Below are 18,985 nucleotides of genomic sequence, written 5' to 3'. Positions count from 1 at the left end.
AGGCGCGATGACATAAGAGGGTCCAACACGTGACTCTTATCAAGGCTGGTTGCCGCGCCGACAATCGCGTGTTGACGATCCTCCCGATCAACCCGTGGATGGAAAGCCAGTAGTTTCCGGCAGATGCACGATGAATGAGTGCATGTGCTGCTGCTGCTTTCTTGCTGTCGCTCCTGCTTCGTCTCCATCTTCTGTCACTCCACCCGTCCCACGGTTCGTACCTCTCTTTCCGTGGTATCTGTCACCACAGAACCGTCCGTCTATCTACATCTAGATAGCTGTCTAATCCGACATTCTTTCTTTAAGCTTAACAACTCGTCTGTGCACATTCCTTTCCCCCGCTCGTCGCGTGGGTCAAGCCTTCGATATTAGATTGGGGCTTTCGCCATAGCGATCATGGGCGACAATCATGACTCTTCATTCCTTTATGGTTACGCTTCGTCCAACCGGTTTTACGGTTCGCCCGAACCTCCCTTCAACCCGAAGGCTGTGACACAAGCGAGCTGGACTCGACCAGAGCCAAAACCTGAGTTAAAGGGACCATTGGTTGATCATGCCAATACCCTTCCTGATGTGGTATGTGCTTTGCGGCTCATTAAAGGACATCAATTAGACTACAATCGCGTACTAATGATCTATGCAAGCAATGCAACACCCCCAGTGCCAAACCGCGATGGAAGCCAATGAGCCCAAAAACAAAGGGTCGTGTGGTCTATGGTCGCAAGGTGCAGCTTGGACTGCGCATACTTGCTCTTGCCGGAGCTATCGGATCCCTGTTCTGTTCGATCGTTATCAAGAATGCCGCAATAACCGTGATTTGGATTGTCAGAGTCGGGGTGAGTGATGCGGCCAGGTTATGTGACGTTGAGCTAGAATCTAACTCCCTTCAAGCCAGCTGTCGCAATTCTGCACACTCTCTACGGCATATATACTTTGAGTCGCTCTTCGATCACAAGGCCTCCAGGGTCGCAGGCTAGCTACATGTTCTTTGCCGCAACATTCGATCTAGGCCTGATCCCCTTCTACGTTTTCGCAGCCTACCTAGGTTACGGGCAATATACCAACAACGCATACGACTGGACTACAATGCTAGGTTCTAATGTTGAGACGACAACCAAGATCGCAGAGACTACGTTCTTGCTGGGTATAATCAACGGTGCACTTCATGCGATATCCTTTGGAATCTCCATTTTCTTGGGTACCATCTTCCGGAAGATCACCCGGCTACCCCCAGATATGAACCCGCTAGAAGACAACTTGACTGCACGTCCATTCTCACGGACCAAGTCCGAGATAATTGAAAAGCGTGCCAGCAAATCTACCTTGGGCTCAGACAATATTTTTAGTGAGGATCCGCTGATCGGTGTTCCACGAAGTGTGCCTTTCATGGAGACTCGCAGTAATCCATCCTTCAACAACGACTATAGTCGATTCCCCCCTACTTTCACAGACAGAACGCCACCGCAGCCTACTCACTCTTTCCATCGCCCATCACGCATCGACACCATCCCACATCTACCTTTCCATCAACCAAATGATATAGATGATGCTACAACTATCGCGTCGCCTATCGAGAACCCAGATATCTTTACCAGGGCAACTACATCAATTCCGCGTGGCGCGCCGGTTCGCGAGCCATCTCCCGATCTTCCCAACAGATCGCAATGTGTGAGCCCTGCCTCAGAGAATTGGATTGTCTATCCGTCTCGGTCTACAACTCCCGTGGAGGAGACTAAAGACGAGCACCCGGCTCCTCGCGACCCGTCCTCTGTATACAGCCGTGCCGAAACCCCAGCCTCCTCAAAGGGCGGTGTTATGGATTGGTTCAGTCCACAGCGATATGGTCTGAATATAGGCGAAGCTATCAGCGAGAATAAGCGCGGGGAGTACGAGTCGGTTGCGGCGAATGAATACTATGGAAACGATGATGACGTTCATGACATTCTTTACCGAAGCGGATTTTACGATAACGCAGAGCAAGACCTTGGCGACCACCGGATTGACATCTTCCAAGACCACGAAGAGCTCGACGAAGACACGCGAAACTCCCTGAAGGTCAATCCATTGGCACTGAACCCGCCCTCTCCCCTGCCGAGGCCGGACGAGGTCCAGAATCGCACACCAAGCAATGGGCGCATGGCCCTTACTGACATACCCAATCTTTCTCCCAAGCCTCCTGCCGACGAGCCGCTTCTTGATAGTCTGCAGAAGAAAGGAAGTTTCTATGGAGAGCTCCCGGACCAATTCGGACTTAATGCCCCACGAAAAGTCAGCCGCGACCAGTCGAAGCTTACTCCAAAGAAGGACAAGCTCAGCATCAAGAAAAGCCAGAAGTTCAACGCCTACGGCGCACTTAAGCAGCATGACGATGGTGACCTCAACGGCCTTGGCATTCCCTCTGCAGACCCGATGACTATCGACGGTGATCGCAAAGGTCGCGTCGTTAGTAACTCAGGAGCTGATGCTACCCACGCCAACTCTGCACTGTCGTATGGAAACTACATCGCCGGATTGGGAGTGGGAAGACGGCGGGACGTCAGCGGCAAGATAGCGGAAGAGGGCCGTGTCGAGATTACCAAACCGAAAAATGAGAACACAACCCCTATCCGAGCAGCTGGATGGGCTCGCTTTGCGGGTCTATAGCACTGATATGCTCGGAGTAGAACACGCAGAAAAAGAAAAAGAAAAAAAAGCATCTACAACTGTTCGAAGACGGGATACGTCTTCTTTTCATTGAATTTATGAGGCATATGGATATGGTTTGCACATGTTGGACATGAGAATCTTTTGACGATAACTGATGTGATTTTTATGTTTGTTTTATTGGTGATACTCCCCACTGTTTTTACTGTAGACAATCACGTAGTAGCTTAGCATACCATTCAAACTGAATATTGCAATGTTTCATATTCCTAGTATCTTATGATTTTTTTCCGAACTCGGAGACTATATACAGCTATAATATACAAATATACAATGAACAATCATCATACCAAATCACGAAGGCACCCCTTCATATTCCCATCCCTTGATCACCCTCTTATTCCTCCTCGAATTGCGCCGATTGGCATTACATTTAACAAACAGCGTCAAAGCAGCAATAATACAAATCACAATCCCAGCAATAGCAGCCACCAAGACTGTCCGTCTCTCCAGCTGCTGCGGATCCGACGCATACGGACACTCCCGATCAGGACCCCCCGTTACCCAACAAGACTCCACATCGATGCAATTCATATCTAACCAGACTTTGGTCTTGTTCGGGTATGCAGAGGTTGGGTCGAGAACGTCCGTCCGTGTTAGCAGGTACTGGTACAGATAGGTGTTTTCGAGACCGGTGCGTGGGACGGCGAAGCTGGTGTTCTCGGGACAGCCGTGGTCGTAGGCATCGCGGAAGGTGTATGGGGCTGTGGATAGTTGCCACGTGAAGGGGTTGTTTCCCACGCGACATGCGGCGTAGCGGACTTGGCTGCAGTTGATGGCGCGCCAGTGGCCGCTGTATGTTAAATCCATGACGGCGCAGCGGTCTGTGGCGCTGAAGCTGGCGGAGGGTGAGTCGGCGTTGGCGGGTTGGCCGACGGACCAGGCCCAGGAGCTGGAGAGGGAGATCTCTGTGTAGGGCTCGGGGTCGGTGTCGGCGGTTTTGTTGAAGAGGGTGTCGTTGAGTGTTGGGGTGAGACCGCATGCGGTTAGGTTGGAGGCCACGAGGGACATTGCTGCGATTGTCGAGTTCTGGCTTAATCCTTCTGGTATGGGGATGTAGTCGGATATGGCCCAGGAGTTGTTGGCCTGGGATACGGTGGTCGCGTCGGGATCATAGAAACAGCCAGTGTCAACGCTTCCGTCGGAGTCAAGAGATACGGATACTGTTGAAGTGAGATAGTTGGGGGGAAAGATAACGTCACTCATGTAGGATAAGTTATAGTCTTGCAGTTGGGAGTCGATGGTCCCGTAGTCAATGAGGAGGCGCTTCTCTTGTGCTAGCTGAAGGTACTTCACGCATGGCCAGCCATCGGGTGTACTTTGGTCGCCGTTGGAGTCCTCATGAATTGTGAAGTACTCGGTGATGGGCTTGTAGCCGTCTTCAACCTGGTACCATGAGTGATTCAGGTTGGCGCGCTCGGAAGCGAGGGTTGACGGCATGTATATGTAGGAAGACAGATGTTCATCAAAAAGATAGCTGATAGATTCGGAGCCTGTGGGTAGTTGCGATCCAGTCACAGTCGATGCTGCTTCGTCGGGACTAGTCGCGCTCCCAGCTGCATGCAGATTAAGAGAGATGTATCTCGTATACACGGTCAGCTCGGAGGTATACGCCTGGAAGAAACCCCGGAACACATTGATCAGGTCGGACAAGTCGAGATCCAAAGAACAGCGGTACGGACCCAATTCATACAGGACCGAACCCGACGATCTGGCTACCGCAGTGACAGTGGCTTTGGTTGTCTCGCTCGTTGTCGTTGTTGTAGCCGTTGCGGTCGTCGTTGCGGTTATTCCACTCGTCGCAGTTGTCGTTGTCGAAGAAGTAGGTGATATCGACGACACAGTCACAACGGGGACATCCGGGGAGAGCGACAGTGGGCAGAGCATCCAATCCCGTTGGTCAGACGACCAGTAAAGGTCGATGAGAAAGCGGCGGTATCCGACAACTAGTAAGTTGGAGATGCATTTGCCCGCTGCATCCCGGTCGTAGACATTGTCGCCAAAACATGCCGCGCGAAGTGATACAGCGGATGTGCTGACGAAGTTGATTGGAATCTGGCCAGCTACATCTCTTTCGCTCTGGGAAATGTCAGTAAGCGGAATGAACCTACTGTATAAGCGCATTGGTGCATGCGCGCAACTTACCAGGAAGACAGCCGCCTCCGTTGCATTCAAGGCGACATCTGAGGAGAAACTCAAGGACATGGGGCTGCGAACTGCAGGCAGCACACCGGGACTCAGATCACATTAGTCCAAAAGGAGTGGAGTCTGCGTGGAGTTGCCTGATATAGTGAATGGAGATGATGAACGTGAGGGGAGATGGATGCGCCGAGTGGGTGAATGGAAGCAGAACGGAGTGCGGAGAAGAAGGCGGTGGACGGCGACCGGGACCCTGACGGCGCAAGTGGAAGGGCAACTGGAACACCATCTGGCCTTTTCATCTCCCGCCAACTTCCTGCCATCTCATCCATCGCCCACCCGAAACGTCCACTCGGTTTCTGCAAGTCACTGCGCTGTGCGCTCTTGCATTTCTTTTCTTCCGAACCCTTCTAGTTTCTATATATAAAAAATCTACACACTCCTTCACCATGGCGGCGCCCGGCCAGCCGTCCCCCCAGCAGATTGCGGCCATGCAACAGCAGTTCGCCGCCGAAGCTGCTAGGCGCGGAATGACCCCCGAGGAATTCGCCAAACAGCAGCGCGAACAGCTCACTGCAGAGGCAGCGAAGCACGGAATGACAACCGAACAATATGTCACTCAGTTGAGAATGCGAGCTCTTGCCGCTCACCAGAGACAAGTCGAGGCCCAACGACAAGCTGCTCAAGCCCAAGCGCAGGGCCAGCAGCCCCAAGGGCAAGGGCAAGCACCTCCTCAATCGCCAGCCCAACCAGGACAGAACCTGCCTGTACCTCCACAGCCTCAACCCCAGCAGGTGACTCGCCAGGTCCCTGTGAACCCTAACAACCCTCCTGATCCGAAGGCGCTCGCCGTTGCCGCGTTCTTGCGGTCGCAGAACCTAAAGACACGGACATGTATCATGGATGGACAGCGGAAGGAGATGTTCAAAGGTATATACTCTGTTATCATATGTGCCTGGAAAATACTCATAAATACCAGTGAAACGTGCCATCCGCGCCATCGAGTCCCCAGCTTACGCCAAGGCGGCTGCCAAAAAGAACTCTCTTCTCCCTCCAGTCACCGACCGCGCATCGGCAGAGAACGTCTTCAAGCTTCTTCCCCTATCCCTTCTTGCTCTGCGCGTGACGAAGGTTGACCCCCATGCGGGCCACAACCACGGCAAGTCCAAGAACCGTGTCAAGGGACTGTGGACGGTGCGCATTGAGCAGCACCAAGAAACCGATCCTATGATGCACTATGTCTGGCTGTGGGAAGGTCCGCAGTGGAAGCAGAAGGTCATGGCCGCGGCTGTAGTAGCAGGAATCTTCGCAGTGGTGCTCTTCCCTCTGTGGCCGATGATGCTGCGCCAGGGTGTCTGGTACCTGAGTGTGGGCATGATGGGTCTGCTGGGATTGTTCTTCGCCATGTCCATTTTCCGTCTTATTCTGTTCTGCATCACAGTCATTGCGGTTCCCCCCGGTCTATGGCTGTTCCCCAACCTATTCGAAGATGTCGGATTCGTGGATAGTTTCAAGCCCCTGTGGGGCTGGCAAGAGGTAAGCCACCTACCATGGCATCGCAGACAGAAAGACAATCTCTAACCTCCATTTTTAGACCAAGAAGAAAAAGTCCAAGAAGTCCAAGAATGCAGGAGACGAGGAACCTCAAGCTGCAGCCCAATCCACTCCGTCCGCCACCACAACAGCAACAGCAGCCCCGGATACCTCAAGCACTGTAAAGCGAGACCTTGCGCCGCGCGTGGAGGAAGTCACTGAAGAGTAATCAGTGTACCTTGATTTTATACAATTGACTGCGGAAATCCATTGATCCTTCTTCCTACATGTGTGGGAGATACAACCTTGCATGGTAATCTCTTGCTTCTAATCATATCCCATCTTATCCTTTCAGTTCTGTACGGTAACTCTTGCACGTCCTCGCTTTTACACTTCGGTCGCATTTTCCCGTTCCCATTGTTGCTTAGTTAGGTTAGGGGTATTCGGGTTTTGGGTTTACAGCTTGCTATCATTTCCTACTGTTGGCACACAAAAATATATGAGACAGTATGCGCATACTATCATGGATCATCCATAAACCAAACTCTCAATTCCTAAACACAACTTGTGTAGTAAAGGCAATCAATCAATCTACTTATGACATACATTATATGTGTCTAGTTCAATCAATACATTGCTCCCGCTAGTAGTAAGTATCTAGGACTATCTATCTATCTATCTACTTGCTTTATATCACAAACTACTTGAATAAACGAAGAATATGAAGTACTTACTACTACGTACTTCACTGCTAGTTAGTAGACTTTGGAATATCATATCAACCAACCAACATCTTGACCGTAGTCATCTTCCATTTGATCGCTTGCCCTATTCATTACTTACTATATACCATTATAGTACGTATTTACCTAGTATTGATACCAGTTGCAATTTAATTTCCTCTTTTCCCTCTTGATTATTTCATCCAAGTGATATAGTTATGTAGTTGTGATCATCATCTATCTACCCATTACATAATACCCTCTTCGTAGCCAAGGCGGATGATTCTCGGGATTCTCGACACCAATAACGGGCCGGGCCGTTTCGTTTCCCTTTTGCTGTGTATGTATGTCTGTGTGCACATCATTTACGTACGTAGTTGCCGGAGGTAAGATGGATCGAGATCCAGAGTAGGTAATGCTTATTGCTGGATACTTGGTTATACTACTTGATAGTTTCTTTGAAATAATATTCATGAAAAATGGTAGATTGATTAGGGGTGTTAGTAAAGTTTGTGCTGCTAATTAATTGCGGCGTTCTAGAACGAGAGAGTTGTTCGAGTCCTGAATAGTAGATCCCATATTGTAGTAATCGCTAGTATAATCGCTCTGGAGTCACTGTATAGCAGCCTGTATATGATCAAAAAATAGAATAGAATACAACTTGTGAAGTAAATATGGAATGAATCACACAAAACAGAGAGCCACCACGTCTATCGTTTTGGGTTAAGAGTAACACATGAAAGGAAATAGTAGTAGTAGGAGTAGTAATAGCAGTAGCCTGTGGGTAATAGATAGTAAGAAGTCGACATGTGTGCCAGTACATTCACGAATGGTATCAGGATGTATAATATAAGGGAGTATATCTGGAAAATGTAAAGAAGATAGAAAAACGCTGGATCGCTATGTAATGATACGATGATCGACATCGTCGACTGTCAAAGTCGACGGACGGAAAGAAGTCGTGCCGTGGCGACGTGGAAGCATAATGGGTAGAAATCGGATAGGATGAACATGTACAAGGCATGCAGGGTTCATCATGCGAATGGGTACTGTATGTATAGTAAGGAGTGGTTAGAGGCTGATTGATTATATTTGCGGCATTCTGGACTGCCGGGACACGCTTCGACTTTGCATGCCATAGCCGGCGGGAACTGGAGCGGAACTCTTGCGCTGTTCCCGGATAGTCTGGAGCGGGGGAGGCGAGATGCACTGTCGCAGGTCGGCGGGTGCATCACCCCAGTTGGTCGACTGTGGGTCGACTGGAGATGGGATTTTAGGTAGTGGACAGTTGGGCGGTGGTGCAGCTGGCGGCCCGATCAGCCCTGGCATGCTCTTCCGGCGACCCATGGCTACTGGCGGCAGACGGGAATTTGGATCTGGTTGGTACATAACAGACCCTCTGGTCGGTTGCTGTGAACCCACGTGCAACATGTTTGGCCCTCCGCCGACTGCAGTCGTGGGCCGCGGCACTGGGGCCGCCATGTTGGGTTGTATGCTCCGAGGCATGCGAGAGAGACGGTTGCCTCTGGGGTCCGCTATACGTTGATTTTCCGCTAGCGAGTCTTGGGAAGTGGAAACGCGCAGCGGTGGTCTTTTAGGCTGACCTGCATGGAGTGGCCACGGCTTCTTTGGTTGCGGCCCCGGCTCTTGCGGTTGTTGTTGTTGTTGTTGCTGCTCCTCGCTGGGCTCCTCCGGCAGGAAGCCGTTCGGAACCTTGCCTGGAGATTGGGGTGGAGAAGGAAACGCGGAAAGCGCAGTAACTGTACTTTTGCTGCTTGTGTCCTCCACCGCCGTAGGAAGCTGAGAGACCTGGGGGACTTGGAGTGGGCCAAATCGGGCAGTGAATCTCTTGCTAAAAGACGGCACACTGAAGTTTGGTGCGGGCGGGGAGGTGCTGCGGAGCACAGGATCCGGCTGTGTCGATTGTGCCCGTGGGATCTCTGCAGCCATCTCAGCAGGGGTCTTGATTGTTGATGGAGACGATATGTTCAACGATCGACGTTTCGTTGAGCTTTTGACGCTTGGACTTGCTGTGCCATCCAAAGACGCTGCGACCATACCACCGTTGGGTGGCGAATTGGGGACACTGGCGCTAGGAATGGATGAGTAGAATCGCCCCGTACCGCTAACAGGAGATGTTATTTCGGTATGTGTGGTGGATATAGAGCCCGAGCGGGATTCTGATGCGGCGGGCATGACTATCGACCGGCGATTGAGAGAGACGTATGAGCTCCGACGGGATTGGTCGCTAACGCTGACACCGGTGTCCTTGTCTTCCTCCGATACAAACTGCTGCGGTTTCAGTAGCATAGAAAACCGGTTTGGATCTTTGGTCACCATTTGGCGGATACTGGGCTTAGTCTGAAGCTGGGGCTCTTCCCCATCGTCGGCTGTCTTTTCTGAAACATACTTCTTGCCTCCACGTGCTTCGATCTGAGCCCGGACGGCCAGGAGCCAAGAGCTCATATCCTCGGGGTGGTCGAACACTAGAAGGAAGCAACGCTCAAGCCGCCGAGATGGAGACCTATGGAACCCAAAGCGAAATCGGGAGGGCTTAGTGGAATCCGTGCCGTCCTCGTCAGTGTGTGATACCTGCAGCACCCAATGCTTCCCAGGAATCGCATCGCTAGCAAAGGCTACAGTTCGAGGACCGAGCTGTAGCATTTTCTCCGGCAGCCTGTCGTATTTACCGGAGCCGGAATACTGTAGGATATAGCCAGCGGTGGCCAGCACATAGACTTTCTGAGTCCAGTCTGCTTTGTTCATTGTTTCGGAAAGAGTGCGCATGTGCCGTTTCCTCTCCTTGTCTTCCTTTTTCTTCCGAGCCGCGCCATCCTCCGCCGACTCTCCGTTAGCAGGCTCGTCTTCACGAGCACCAGCTTTCGCCTTTGATGTGGCATGCATGCGCATGATGGAATCCACCGACATGGCGGGGACAGGAAGAGTGTCATGCTTGAGTGCCTGTGGATACGCCTGAAAGAGTGGTGGTGGTTTCCATCCTATCTCACCTGCAGCAGGCTTCTCGTCACCTGTTTTGGCACGGGACTTGGAGGGAAGCCTGGACCGTTGAGATGCTGTCGTTATCGGCGAGGTGGGGAGTGTAGCTGTCGAAACGGTAGTCTTCGGCGTGGCAACAGCTGTGGGTGATTGGATCACCGGAGCTGTTTCGGTTGCAGGCTGTGTGCTTTGCTGCTGCAATTCATCGATGCCCGTGAGCTTAGCATCGCTGGGTTGTTTCCGCGAAGACTTGTCGCGTCCGAAGATGTTCCGCAGACTGGACTTCGATGTTTGGCGCTTAACCGGTGTGGCCTGCAATGGGACTCTTTCACCTGCCTCCGTATCACCCTGGAAGTCCGTGGGCCGTGGACGCTGTGGTCTGCCGGGTGGAACCTCCACTGGACGTGCGGTTGGGCGACTGAAGTTGGTCTGTAGAGGGGCCAATCGCTGGCCTCTGCGCTCGCTGACCGATTGTTGAGGGGAATGAATATCCAACGTCATCCTTAGTCAGACCTCGACTGTATGCCCTGAAGGCGGACGTCGAAATGCCTGCTGTCTAGAAAAGGTTGGGATGGGTATATAGTAAATAAAATCACGCGCATCAATTGATCGCAGCAAGTTTGGGTATAATTAACGAATGAATAGATAAATGAAGGGTGCTAACAATGAGTGCCTCATTGATCGATAAGGAAAGATTGTGGTGCTTGAAAATAAGAAAAGTGTCATCGCAAGCTGACGATGATAACTCAAGCATAGATCATATCCGACCGTGTAGGGCACAGCAAAAAGTTGTTTGTAAAGGAAAGATCTCGGATAGGTGTGGTATATTGCACCCGACGTGAATCCGTGGTGGACGGCGAGTACGAATTGAACTCGAGGTCTTGTCTTGGGGCGTGCGCGACAGGGAGTGACGAAGTGGCCGTGTGGGATCAACAGACAACCAAATCAGGGAAAGAGATTGGGAGTCAAACACACGTCATAGTCGGCAATTGGAGTGTGGAGGCCCGTAATTGATAGTTTGCGAAAAGACCCAGGGAGCGAAAGAGAGAAGAAGAATTGAAGAAGAAGTAGTAGTAATAGTAGTAGTAATGGGTATGAGCGTGATTGTGTGAACGAGAAAAGAGAAGGAGGAGATGGAAGTGTGACAAAGAAAAAAACGGACCAACGCGAAACAAGACGAAACAGGCTCCAGGCAGGCCAGCAGCGCAAAGTTTCTGGGATTAAATTAGATTATTGATTGCCCGTCCATAGAACCTGCCCCGTCGGGCCTAGCCAGCGACTAGAGGGCTAGTGGTGATGACAAGCAGATCTGAAACGGTCTGCGCGCGCAAGCGAACCCCCTGAGTGGAGGGGAGGGGGATTGGCTGAGCTGGGGATGGGCTGGAGAGAAAGAAGGAGGGTTGAGAGATGAGATCGTATGGAGTAAGATAGATTCGCACAAAATCATACCAGATAGTATGTGATGTGAATGCGCGACCTGCATCTCTCCCGCCACCCAAGTTGATCACCCAACCCAACATATCCACTCCTCCCTCGGGGGAGAGAATCCATTATGAAATTGGAGAGTCATGTTGATGCCCCTGAACTGAGCCAAACCTTACGGTCCCCACTTTCCGGGCAACGGTTGTCGGTTGATGAGCGAACTAGGGGCCTCAAGAGGGGGTGGAATTCGGTTAGTCGTGTTTGATTTTCTCCGGATGATGAACACATCAAGTGCAAACATTGGAGAAGGGGGGAAAGGATGGAGGAATGGAGAAATGCTTACCTGCAGAGTGACAGGATGTCCGTGTCAGATTAGATGTCGGTAGTATAAGTTGAGTTGGTTGCATTTGGTTTTTGTTCTTCACACATCGGGTCGGCATCTGGTTGGATGGCCTGACCCGAGAACAGGCACAAGAGTGGCACATTCCAGCCATTTTTCTCAGCTGAAAGTTCGACTAGACTTACTTAGTACAAAGTAGCTTGACTGACTGGCTGGAGTGGATTGATTGTTGAACTACGCCTTTTTTGTTTATTGTCCACGAGGAACATAAGCGCTGACTAAGAGGTCACCCCCCTCTCCCCCCTCCCTTGTTCTGTTGGTTGAATAATAAATCAGATGATAATCAATCATTTTAATCAATTTGGCTATCATGGGAATATTCCGCTGGCAAGTCACTAATCAATACCAATCAATCACACTCAATATTAACATGAATCTCCCCTCAGCTCCTTACGCCACACAATTCCCCCATTCCCATCCAACAATGGGATTGGGATTAGTCTCGACCCGGAGCGCACTTTTTCCCCTGTCCTTGTTCCACCGACCCCATCAGCTCCGCTGCCTCGTCGCAATGCTGCGCCATTTCCAAGTCCTTCTCACTTAAGCCCCGAGGGTGGTGGGTAGTCCAGTGGATATCGACCGATCCGATTCTCTATGATGATTCCAAATCAGCCTCAATCATAACCATTTCACTTCACGCCCCCTTTTTTTTTCCTCCCTGTGATGAGTCACACTTACCACAGTCATGGTAGGATGGTGCTTCTTGGTCGAACTCTGCGATGCGACCACGTTGACAAAGCTCTGCAAATAAATCCCAAACCGGTCAGATCACCTTGCGCCCATATCATATCTAACACATCGAAGGGAGGGGCGGAAAACAGGGGGGGAGGGGAGGGGGCCAACATACCACCGCCTTGAAGTACGACTTGAAATAGAAGGTCTTCTTCACGCCCTGTCCATCCTCATCCAGCACCCATCCCTGTTCCTGCAGCGTCTGCAATCCCTGGCGCGCCTGTTCGGGGTTGGTCCCCTCTGCAAACTGTGGGTCCGCCATCGTCGAGGCGTGGCGGCGCAAAGCTATCCGATATGAAGGGGTGGTGTTGGGGAGGTTGGAGGTGTAGGTGTTGAAAGTGGTCGCCGCAGCACGAGGTCCGAGGCGGTGGGAGGAGGGAGGGATAACGCGAGAAGAGGAGGGTCGTAGATGGTAATTGCGGCGAAAGCAGTAACGCTGGAGGCGAGTGACCACCGCTCGGGGCTGCTGAATTGCCCTAGATACGTGGTCCATGCTGAGCGGTGGTAGAGAAGGGTAGATCAGACTATCTGCATAGCTGGCGCCGTCGAGTTATCGCAGCAGCAGCTCTCACTAAGCATCGCTCCGCGGCCACCGACCGTCTGGGGCACGTGACTGGGGGTGGCTGCGGACGGGTCGATCTCCCGCGGCAAGCGAATCGCCTGCATCCGCCGTGAAGTGCTCTGTCGCCACAATGCGCTGGTCGATGAACAGTTTCATACTGACCACATGAACCCCCTGCTTGGTACATCGATTATCTCAAGTCAGCCTCCTGCTTCCTGCACTTTTCTCTATAATTAGATGTTGAGCACAATGTCAGCGTTTGGTTCGCTAAACCCTGGAGCATATACCATGATGAGACCAGATACAGTGCGTTCTTGTCAAGACCAACAAGCATCGCGAGAATCCTCTGATCAAGAATATCTATCCCCCTTAGGAAAATCAGTCCTATACGCACTTATAGATGAAGGGAGCCATAGAAAGCATTGAAATCCCTTGAGTCATTCAATAGGAAGAAGCCAACCAATCCCCTTACATCCTCGGCAATACCACCCGAAGGACCCATCCACCGTTCGACGGGACACCACATTCGATTCATTCTAGAAAAGCCGACGAATGTTTCAAAACTCCAGATGGCAGAAACATGTGATTCCCCAAGGGCCTGTAGATCTCCCGCAGGCGTACCTGCATCAATCAATGCATGAGAATCAGTGAGGAGTCTGATCTTTCAGACGGCGAGAAGCAAAGCACAGAAGTACCAGTGCCACTACACTCGGGTCCGGGAAGATGATAGCATCGAGCTAGACCATGTCGACAATTAGCCAAGCGCTGTAAGAGGTATCCATCCCAGGGATCGGGGGAGGGTTTTCCGAGACTGCCGAATCCGATGCTCCCGTCCGGATCCAGATGCAAGGTCGGTGTCTCCACAATCCAACCATCGGCATGGTTCGGTCATTGCAGATGACCGCCATCTGAATCTGTTCGGTGCTGCTTGACTCGGTCCTCCATGGTTCTGCTCCCGCTTGGTTGCACCGTCTGGTTGCATCCCACCGATCCTTATCTCTGTCGCGATCGTGCGGGACCGGTATAGGTTAATGGGATTTTATACTTTAGATATTAAATGTTTTCCAATGGTATCTTTTTATTTCTTGATTGTCCCAGGGAAAAAAAAACCCCCGATCTAGGATTTCTTCGAGGGTGAGACCGCGAACGGCCGAGCCTGCAAAAGCTCATAGCTACATGTTTGAGCCAGCCAGAAATGGCAACAGCTAACCAAGACAGCCCAAGCAGTAGAAAGCTAACCTAGTACTAGTACATGTTCCAAAAAGCAAAGCAAAGCTAATACGTCTCTCATTACTTCCCGAGCCAGCGCCTTGCCTAGAACTGAAAATGAATGTTGCGCATATACTATTGGGTATTGTAGGCCCAACCGTTTTCGGACAGAATATATAAGGGACAGGTCCGTGGATGGTAAAGAGTAAAGCAAACAACGTTTATGACCTGCAAAGGCATCGGCCATGATTGGTATCAACGCTCATTAATCGTCTCAGTGACATCGTAAAAATGTATCCGAGCGGCTCATGTCGCATGCGTAACAAATTCGGCATAAGAGCTCAGCGAGAAAGACTGTTTCTCCGTGAGTTGACACGGGAGTTGACGTTCGACGCTGGGCGGGATGCTATGTAGCTGCCAGGACGACTCCCAAGCGTATGACGAATGCGTAGGTTCTGTTGCGAGCGTGCAAAGGAATTTGCCCTTGAACCGGAAGGAATCTTGGACAGCCGTCGCCCGTGAGTCTGGAGCTCGACTCTCGCATCGGACAGCTGCTGGGCAAATGGCGACCGCTTGCGGAGTGTTGGTCCGTACCAGTAGATGACATATACTGCAATGACCAGGAGGAAAGAGATACAGACTGGAGGAAAGGCCGTTAGTGTCCCATATCCCCAGACGCAGGGCACATCAATGATAAAACTCACATAGAATGGTAGACGCGTATTCCAGGTGGTATTTCCCGCCAATATCTAAAGTCATTTGTTAGAATCCCATATAAACTGCGACGTTATTATTGTTACTTACTTTCAAAGAATGGTGTGGCAGGGATGGTGAGCACACCAGCCAAGAAGTCTCGAGACCATCCGTTGCCGCCCGTTGCGGAAGCCGAGTACGGTCCGTATGCGCAGATCATGTAATCGATAGTGGCCATGTAGATGCTGTAGTTGGCAATACCGACGATAGCAGAGAACACCATGCTTCCAATCCAATGGACAGGGGGTCCCAAACTGGTCCACGCAAAACCAATCAAGCCAATAGGCAAGCAGGGTGCAGTATAGAGAAGGAACCAAAGTCGAGATTCGTACTGAGCCCGCTCATCGTCAGGCTTCCTGCGCCGTTCCTCAATGTTTCTTTTAATGACTGGGATGAAAGCGCCCCATGCGATAAAGTAGCCCACGAGAATGGGAAGGAACGACAGGCCTAGCTCCACGGTGCCGAAACCCCACTGGTCGTACACAAGGCTGAACGACTGAATGAACATGAAGATCAGGGCATCACTGAAACCACTCAGCAGAGATAGAGTGAGGACAATCGGCTCCGTCAAGAACATCTTAAAGGGGCGGATCCAGGTGATGAGGACTTCGTGCATCGAGAAGCGGTCCTTGAAAGGAACCAGCTCGTTCGGTCCATAAATATTGGGGTCTTCGCCGCTTTCCCTTCGCTTCTTTGCGATACGGTCCATCATAATCGTTGTCCGGGTCTCAGGTACCAAAAGCAAGTGCGCCACCTGCACGAAACCCCCAAATATGAGCTGAATCCAGATGTTCCAGCGCCACGGCAGATATGCTTCCACAAAACCTCCAACAACTGGTCCAATCACTGAGCCACCCACTGAAGAAAATACCACGCAGGCGACAGCATACTGCTGGTCATCTGCTTCCCAAAGGTCTGCGATCATACCCAGAGTAACTGAGCCACCAGCTGAGCTAAGACCTCCCAGAGCACGTCCTACCATGATAGATGCAAAATTGGGGGCGAGAGCAACGGGGAGTTGCCAAATGTTCACAAGGAACAGACTGAGCTGTAAGATCGGCTTCCGACCCAGTTCCTCACTCCATGGTGCCCAAAGCTCGCAACCAAAGGCGTAGAGAACCAAGAAAATCATAGCACCACACCGAGCAGCTTGCATGCTGACTCCGAATTCTTCGGATATACCGGTGAGGGCGTTGGAGTAGAGACTGGTATTGAAGTTCATTGATGTTTGGACGAGAAAGATCACGGAAATGATCATCCATTTCTTCCAGCTGGGAAAGGCATAGCCGAGTTGGTCGTAGCAGTCCTCCTCAGTCAGCTCGACCTTTTCGGACGCGGCATTCTCCAATTGGTGTAGAGTGGTTCCAGCGTTGGGGTCTGATGGAAGCGGTTGAGACTTTTGCTGCTGTTCCAGAGCCTTTTCGGTTGCTGGATCGAGAATGGTGTCGGTTTGAGTAGAAGACGAGGCTTCTGACTCATGAATCTTTTCATGATTACTCATGTCTCTGTCTGGGCGAGAAGCCATGATGCGCACTGTAACGTACTGAATTAGTCGCTGCATGGTGTTTGATGGGAAGGAATGTAAACTGTGAGAATAATGGGAAAAGGAAGCAAAGCATGAAGCGCAGAGATGCTTGTAGGTTCACGCCATCATGCGATAGTCACATTGGTGTATGAATAGCATGTACTTACAGCCGACCCAGACTGAATAAAGATAGAGAAGACCAGGCAATCAAGGCGAGCAGGTGAGAATGGGAATAGCAAATCACTGGAGGGGAGGAAGGAGCACTGAGAAGTTCCTGTTAAGGGAAGACGGGAAAATAAGTATAGGGAGGAAGGAGAAAGAAGAAAAAGAGCAGGAGTGGGTGGAGAGGGAGGAAGAAGTAGAAGTAATCACAAGCAGTAGATGACGGTTGTTGGGTTAGGCCAGAAAGGGAAAGAGCGCAGGAGGACTGGAGAAAGAGATCAGACCTACATGGGACTAGTATCAAAACTACTTTTTCAGGAAAGTACCCCAGAAAAGGCAACCGCGATGGGGTTCTATCACGGTACTTATATCCCAGTAACCAGTCGCATCAGGGGAAGAAGTGGGTGATGTTACCGCAACACCCATGGATCGCACGGGCAGCACTGCAGGAATGACTCTGCTTTATATCAATCCACCACTTTTCCCATTCCTCTCCAATAGGAGCCGGGGATTGTACATTTAGAGTTCAGTCGGTCCAGGTGTCTCCGATGACTCGGTGCATGGGTAATTAGTTCACTTTGGCCTTTCATGTCCAATTTACACTTTTTTCTTTCTTGCTGCAACTTCAGCCTTCTGCCCCCTTTTTACTTTGCCACTCACCATTATTAAGGCCTGGTCTCTGTGGCTTGTAATAATGATGATAGCACTCGCATGGATTCTTGACAGGACTGGCATAACTCAAATTAGGGGAGATTGGATGCATATTTCCCGGATGGGGTGTTGGGTATCGGTCGTCTCTGGCCAAGCAGCCGGCCGCACACGGTTAGGGCCGAATGATGATGCATTTGGCCTGCCGAATCAGGACCGGCTTGGTAGGGTACTACATACCACCTAAACCAGACTCCGAAGAGCCCACTTGCCACACTGACACGGCCAGTCATTTTCCAGATAGATCTGGGGCGATGCTGATGGACGGATCCATCGTGCTTAACTCCGTCCTTAACATCATTCCTTAATCACTCATCGCCTGACCTCTGGGGGAGAAACCGGTTGAGTTTTCAGAGCCAGGAGTGGTCGGCGCGACCACCACGGCTTCCCCACTTCGGTGGTTGTTGATATTCATTACTCCCACTGGAGCCGTTCTGGGCCGATAGGACTATGGTCTCTAGAATGCCCGTTTCGGGGAAGCCTGCCACGACACGGGTGCGGGAGAACTTTTTCCTACGGTGAGAGATTGCGAGTTATGTTGAGAAAACTGCACTTTAGACTTTGTGCGCCAGACTCTTCATTTCATGGAAAAGGCGCCCTGGACAGGCTGAGAAGGTCCAGCCTGTCAATAATGCGGGCGCAAAAGTGTGCCCACGCAAGGGGCCGGGGTCTCCAGGTGGCCATGGGCGCTGTACATGACTGCGTGGCCTCCCGAGCAGATGGGTCATGAAAGCTGACAACCATGAGAAACGAAAAAATTTCAACAAAAGATATACGCTAAATACTGCTAGTGTTCTTGTCCTGGTTTTGGAGTCCGGGGGGGAGGGTGGGCTGCGAACAGGAAGCCACAGCATTGGTCTGTGTTCCGCTTTTTAGGCGGTTTCCATGTTGGACCCAGTTTTCCCTCATCGCATTTCCCACGGGGTTGGATTAGCTGGTCTCGGGGTAGCCGGGGGTGACGTCAAGCCTTCCCTGACCAAGGCGATCGGCGCCCCCAATACTTTTTTTTTCTCTCACGTATTACAAGTGTGTCATCGGCTTATTCAAGTCCTGGGGGTTTGTGTTCCTTCAATACCGTCATTGACTGTTTCGATGGTCGTTGATGTGGTCATGCTAATGCATCTGAACATGTAGGGGGAAATAAGCAGTTAATGATCACGTTTCCCCTACTTTCCAGAAGGCTGTATCGAAACCCGTCATTGATCGAGCGCCATCACATAAACCAAGCGGTAATACACAGGCTTTCAGCAAGCAAAGCCTCAAGACTTCCACTAGGTCTGTTAATACCCGAATTTGTGATGACCACTCCGCCACCAACAGGGTGGTCGAACCTCCCAGTCTCACATGGATAAATGGATTGACCCCTGGCTAGTGTCTCGTAGGTGGAGATGGCGAAGTCAACTTCAATGATTTGGTAG

The 18,985-nt window shown here is 51.1% G+C and overlaps 7 protein-coding genes across 7 annotated transcripts; 2 read left to right on the top strand and 5 right to left on the bottom strand.

Annotated features, from left to right (window-relative positions):
• Positions 1-100: 100 nt before the first annotated feature.
• On the top strand, positions 101-2,975 carry BO85DRAFT_416791 (uncharacterized protein). Its single transcript, XM_025657750.1, has 3 exons — positions 101-576; positions 645-836; positions 892-2,975. Exons 1-3 carry the CDS (start codon positions 397-399, stop codon positions 2,641-2,643), a joined length of 2,124 nt encoding a protein of 707 aa, XP_025517481.1. The 5' UTR covers positions 101-396; the 3' UTR covers positions 2,644-2,975.
• On the bottom strand, positions 2,821-5,069 carry BO85DRAFT_245063 (Lectin C-type domain protein). The gene is made up of 2 exons (XM_025654875.1): positions 4,849-5,069; positions 2,821-4,782 (listed from the first exon to the last, which is right to left on the bottom strand). The coding sequence occupies exons 1-2, from the start codon at positions 4,906-4,908 to the stop codon at positions 2,998-3,000; spliced, it is 1,845 nt and encodes a 614-aa protein (XP_025517480.1). The 5' UTR covers positions 4,909-5,069; the 3' UTR covers positions 2,821-2,997.
• Positions 5,070-5,149: 80 nt separating this feature from the next.
• BO85DRAFT_393135 (Sec62 family protein translocation protein) lies at positions 5,150-6,986 on the top strand. Its single transcript, XM_025656873.1, has 3 exons — positions 5,150-5,772; positions 5,822-6,378; positions 6,437-6,986. Exons 1-3 carry the CDS (start codon positions 5,292-5,294, stop codon positions 6,602-6,604), a joined length of 1,206 nt encoding a protein of 401 aa, XP_025517479.1. The 5' UTR covers positions 5,150-5,291; the 3' UTR covers positions 6,605-6,986.
• A 1,117-nt stretch (positions 6,987-8,103) lies between these two features.
• Positions 8,104-10,988, bottom strand: BO85DRAFT_245018 (peptidase family M20/M25/M40 protein). Its single transcript, XM_025654874.1, has one exon. The coding sequence runs from the start codon at positions 10,593-10,595 to the stop codon at positions 8,184-8,186; it is 2,412 nt and encodes an 803-aa protein (XP_025517478.1). The 5' UTR covers positions 10,596-10,988; the 3' UTR covers positions 8,104-8,183.
• A 720-nt stretch (positions 10,989-11,708) lies between these two features.
• On the bottom strand, positions 11,709-12,118 carry BO85DRAFT_244995 (uncharacterized protein). The gene has a single exon (XM_025654873.1). It carries the CDS (start codon positions 12,008-12,010, stop codon positions 11,804-11,806), a length of 207 nt encoding a protein of 68 aa, XP_025517477.1. The 5' UTR covers positions 12,011-12,118; the 3' UTR covers positions 11,709-11,803.
• Positions 12,119-12,193: 75 nt separating this feature from the next.
• BO85DRAFT_447440 (4a-hydroxytetrahydrobiopterin dehydratase) lies at positions 12,194-13,380 on the bottom strand. The gene is made up of 3 exons (XM_025659723.1): positions 12,764-13,380; positions 12,595-12,657; positions 12,194-12,508 (listed from the first exon to the last, which is right to left on the bottom strand). Exons 1-3 carry the CDS (start codon positions 13,139-13,141, stop codon positions 12,353-12,355), a joined length of 597 nt encoding a protein of 198 aa, XP_025517476.1. The 5' UTR covers positions 13,142-13,380; the 3' UTR covers positions 12,194-12,352.
• Positions 13,381-14,274: 894 nt separating this feature from the next.
• Positions 14,275-17,158, bottom strand: BO85DRAFT_393129 (putative MFS multidrug transporter). Its single transcript, XM_025656872.1, has 4 exons — positions 16,865-17,158; positions 15,224-16,705; positions 15,124-15,168; positions 14,275-15,059 (listed from the first exon to the last, which is right to left on the bottom strand). Exons 2-4 carry the CDS (start codon positions 16,695-16,697, stop codon positions 14,761-14,763), a joined length of 1,818 nt encoding a protein of 605 aa, XP_025517475.1. The 5' UTR covers positions 16,698-16,705; positions 16,865-17,158; the 3' UTR covers positions 14,275-14,760.
• Positions 17,159-18,985: the final 1,827 nt, after the last annotated feature.

The sequence above is a fragment of the Aspergillus piperis genome, assembly GCF_003184755.1.
Source record: "Aspergillus piperis CBS 112811 unplaced genomic scaffold BO85scaffold_5, whole genome shotgun sequence".
Classification (NCBI taxonomy): domain Eukaryota; kingdom Fungi; phylum Ascomycota; class Eurotiomycetes; order Eurotiales; family Aspergillaceae; genus Aspergillus; species Aspergillus piperis.
The sequence above is the reverse complement of the archived record's forward strand: the minus strand, read 5'-3'. Positions and strand labels throughout refer to the sequence as shown.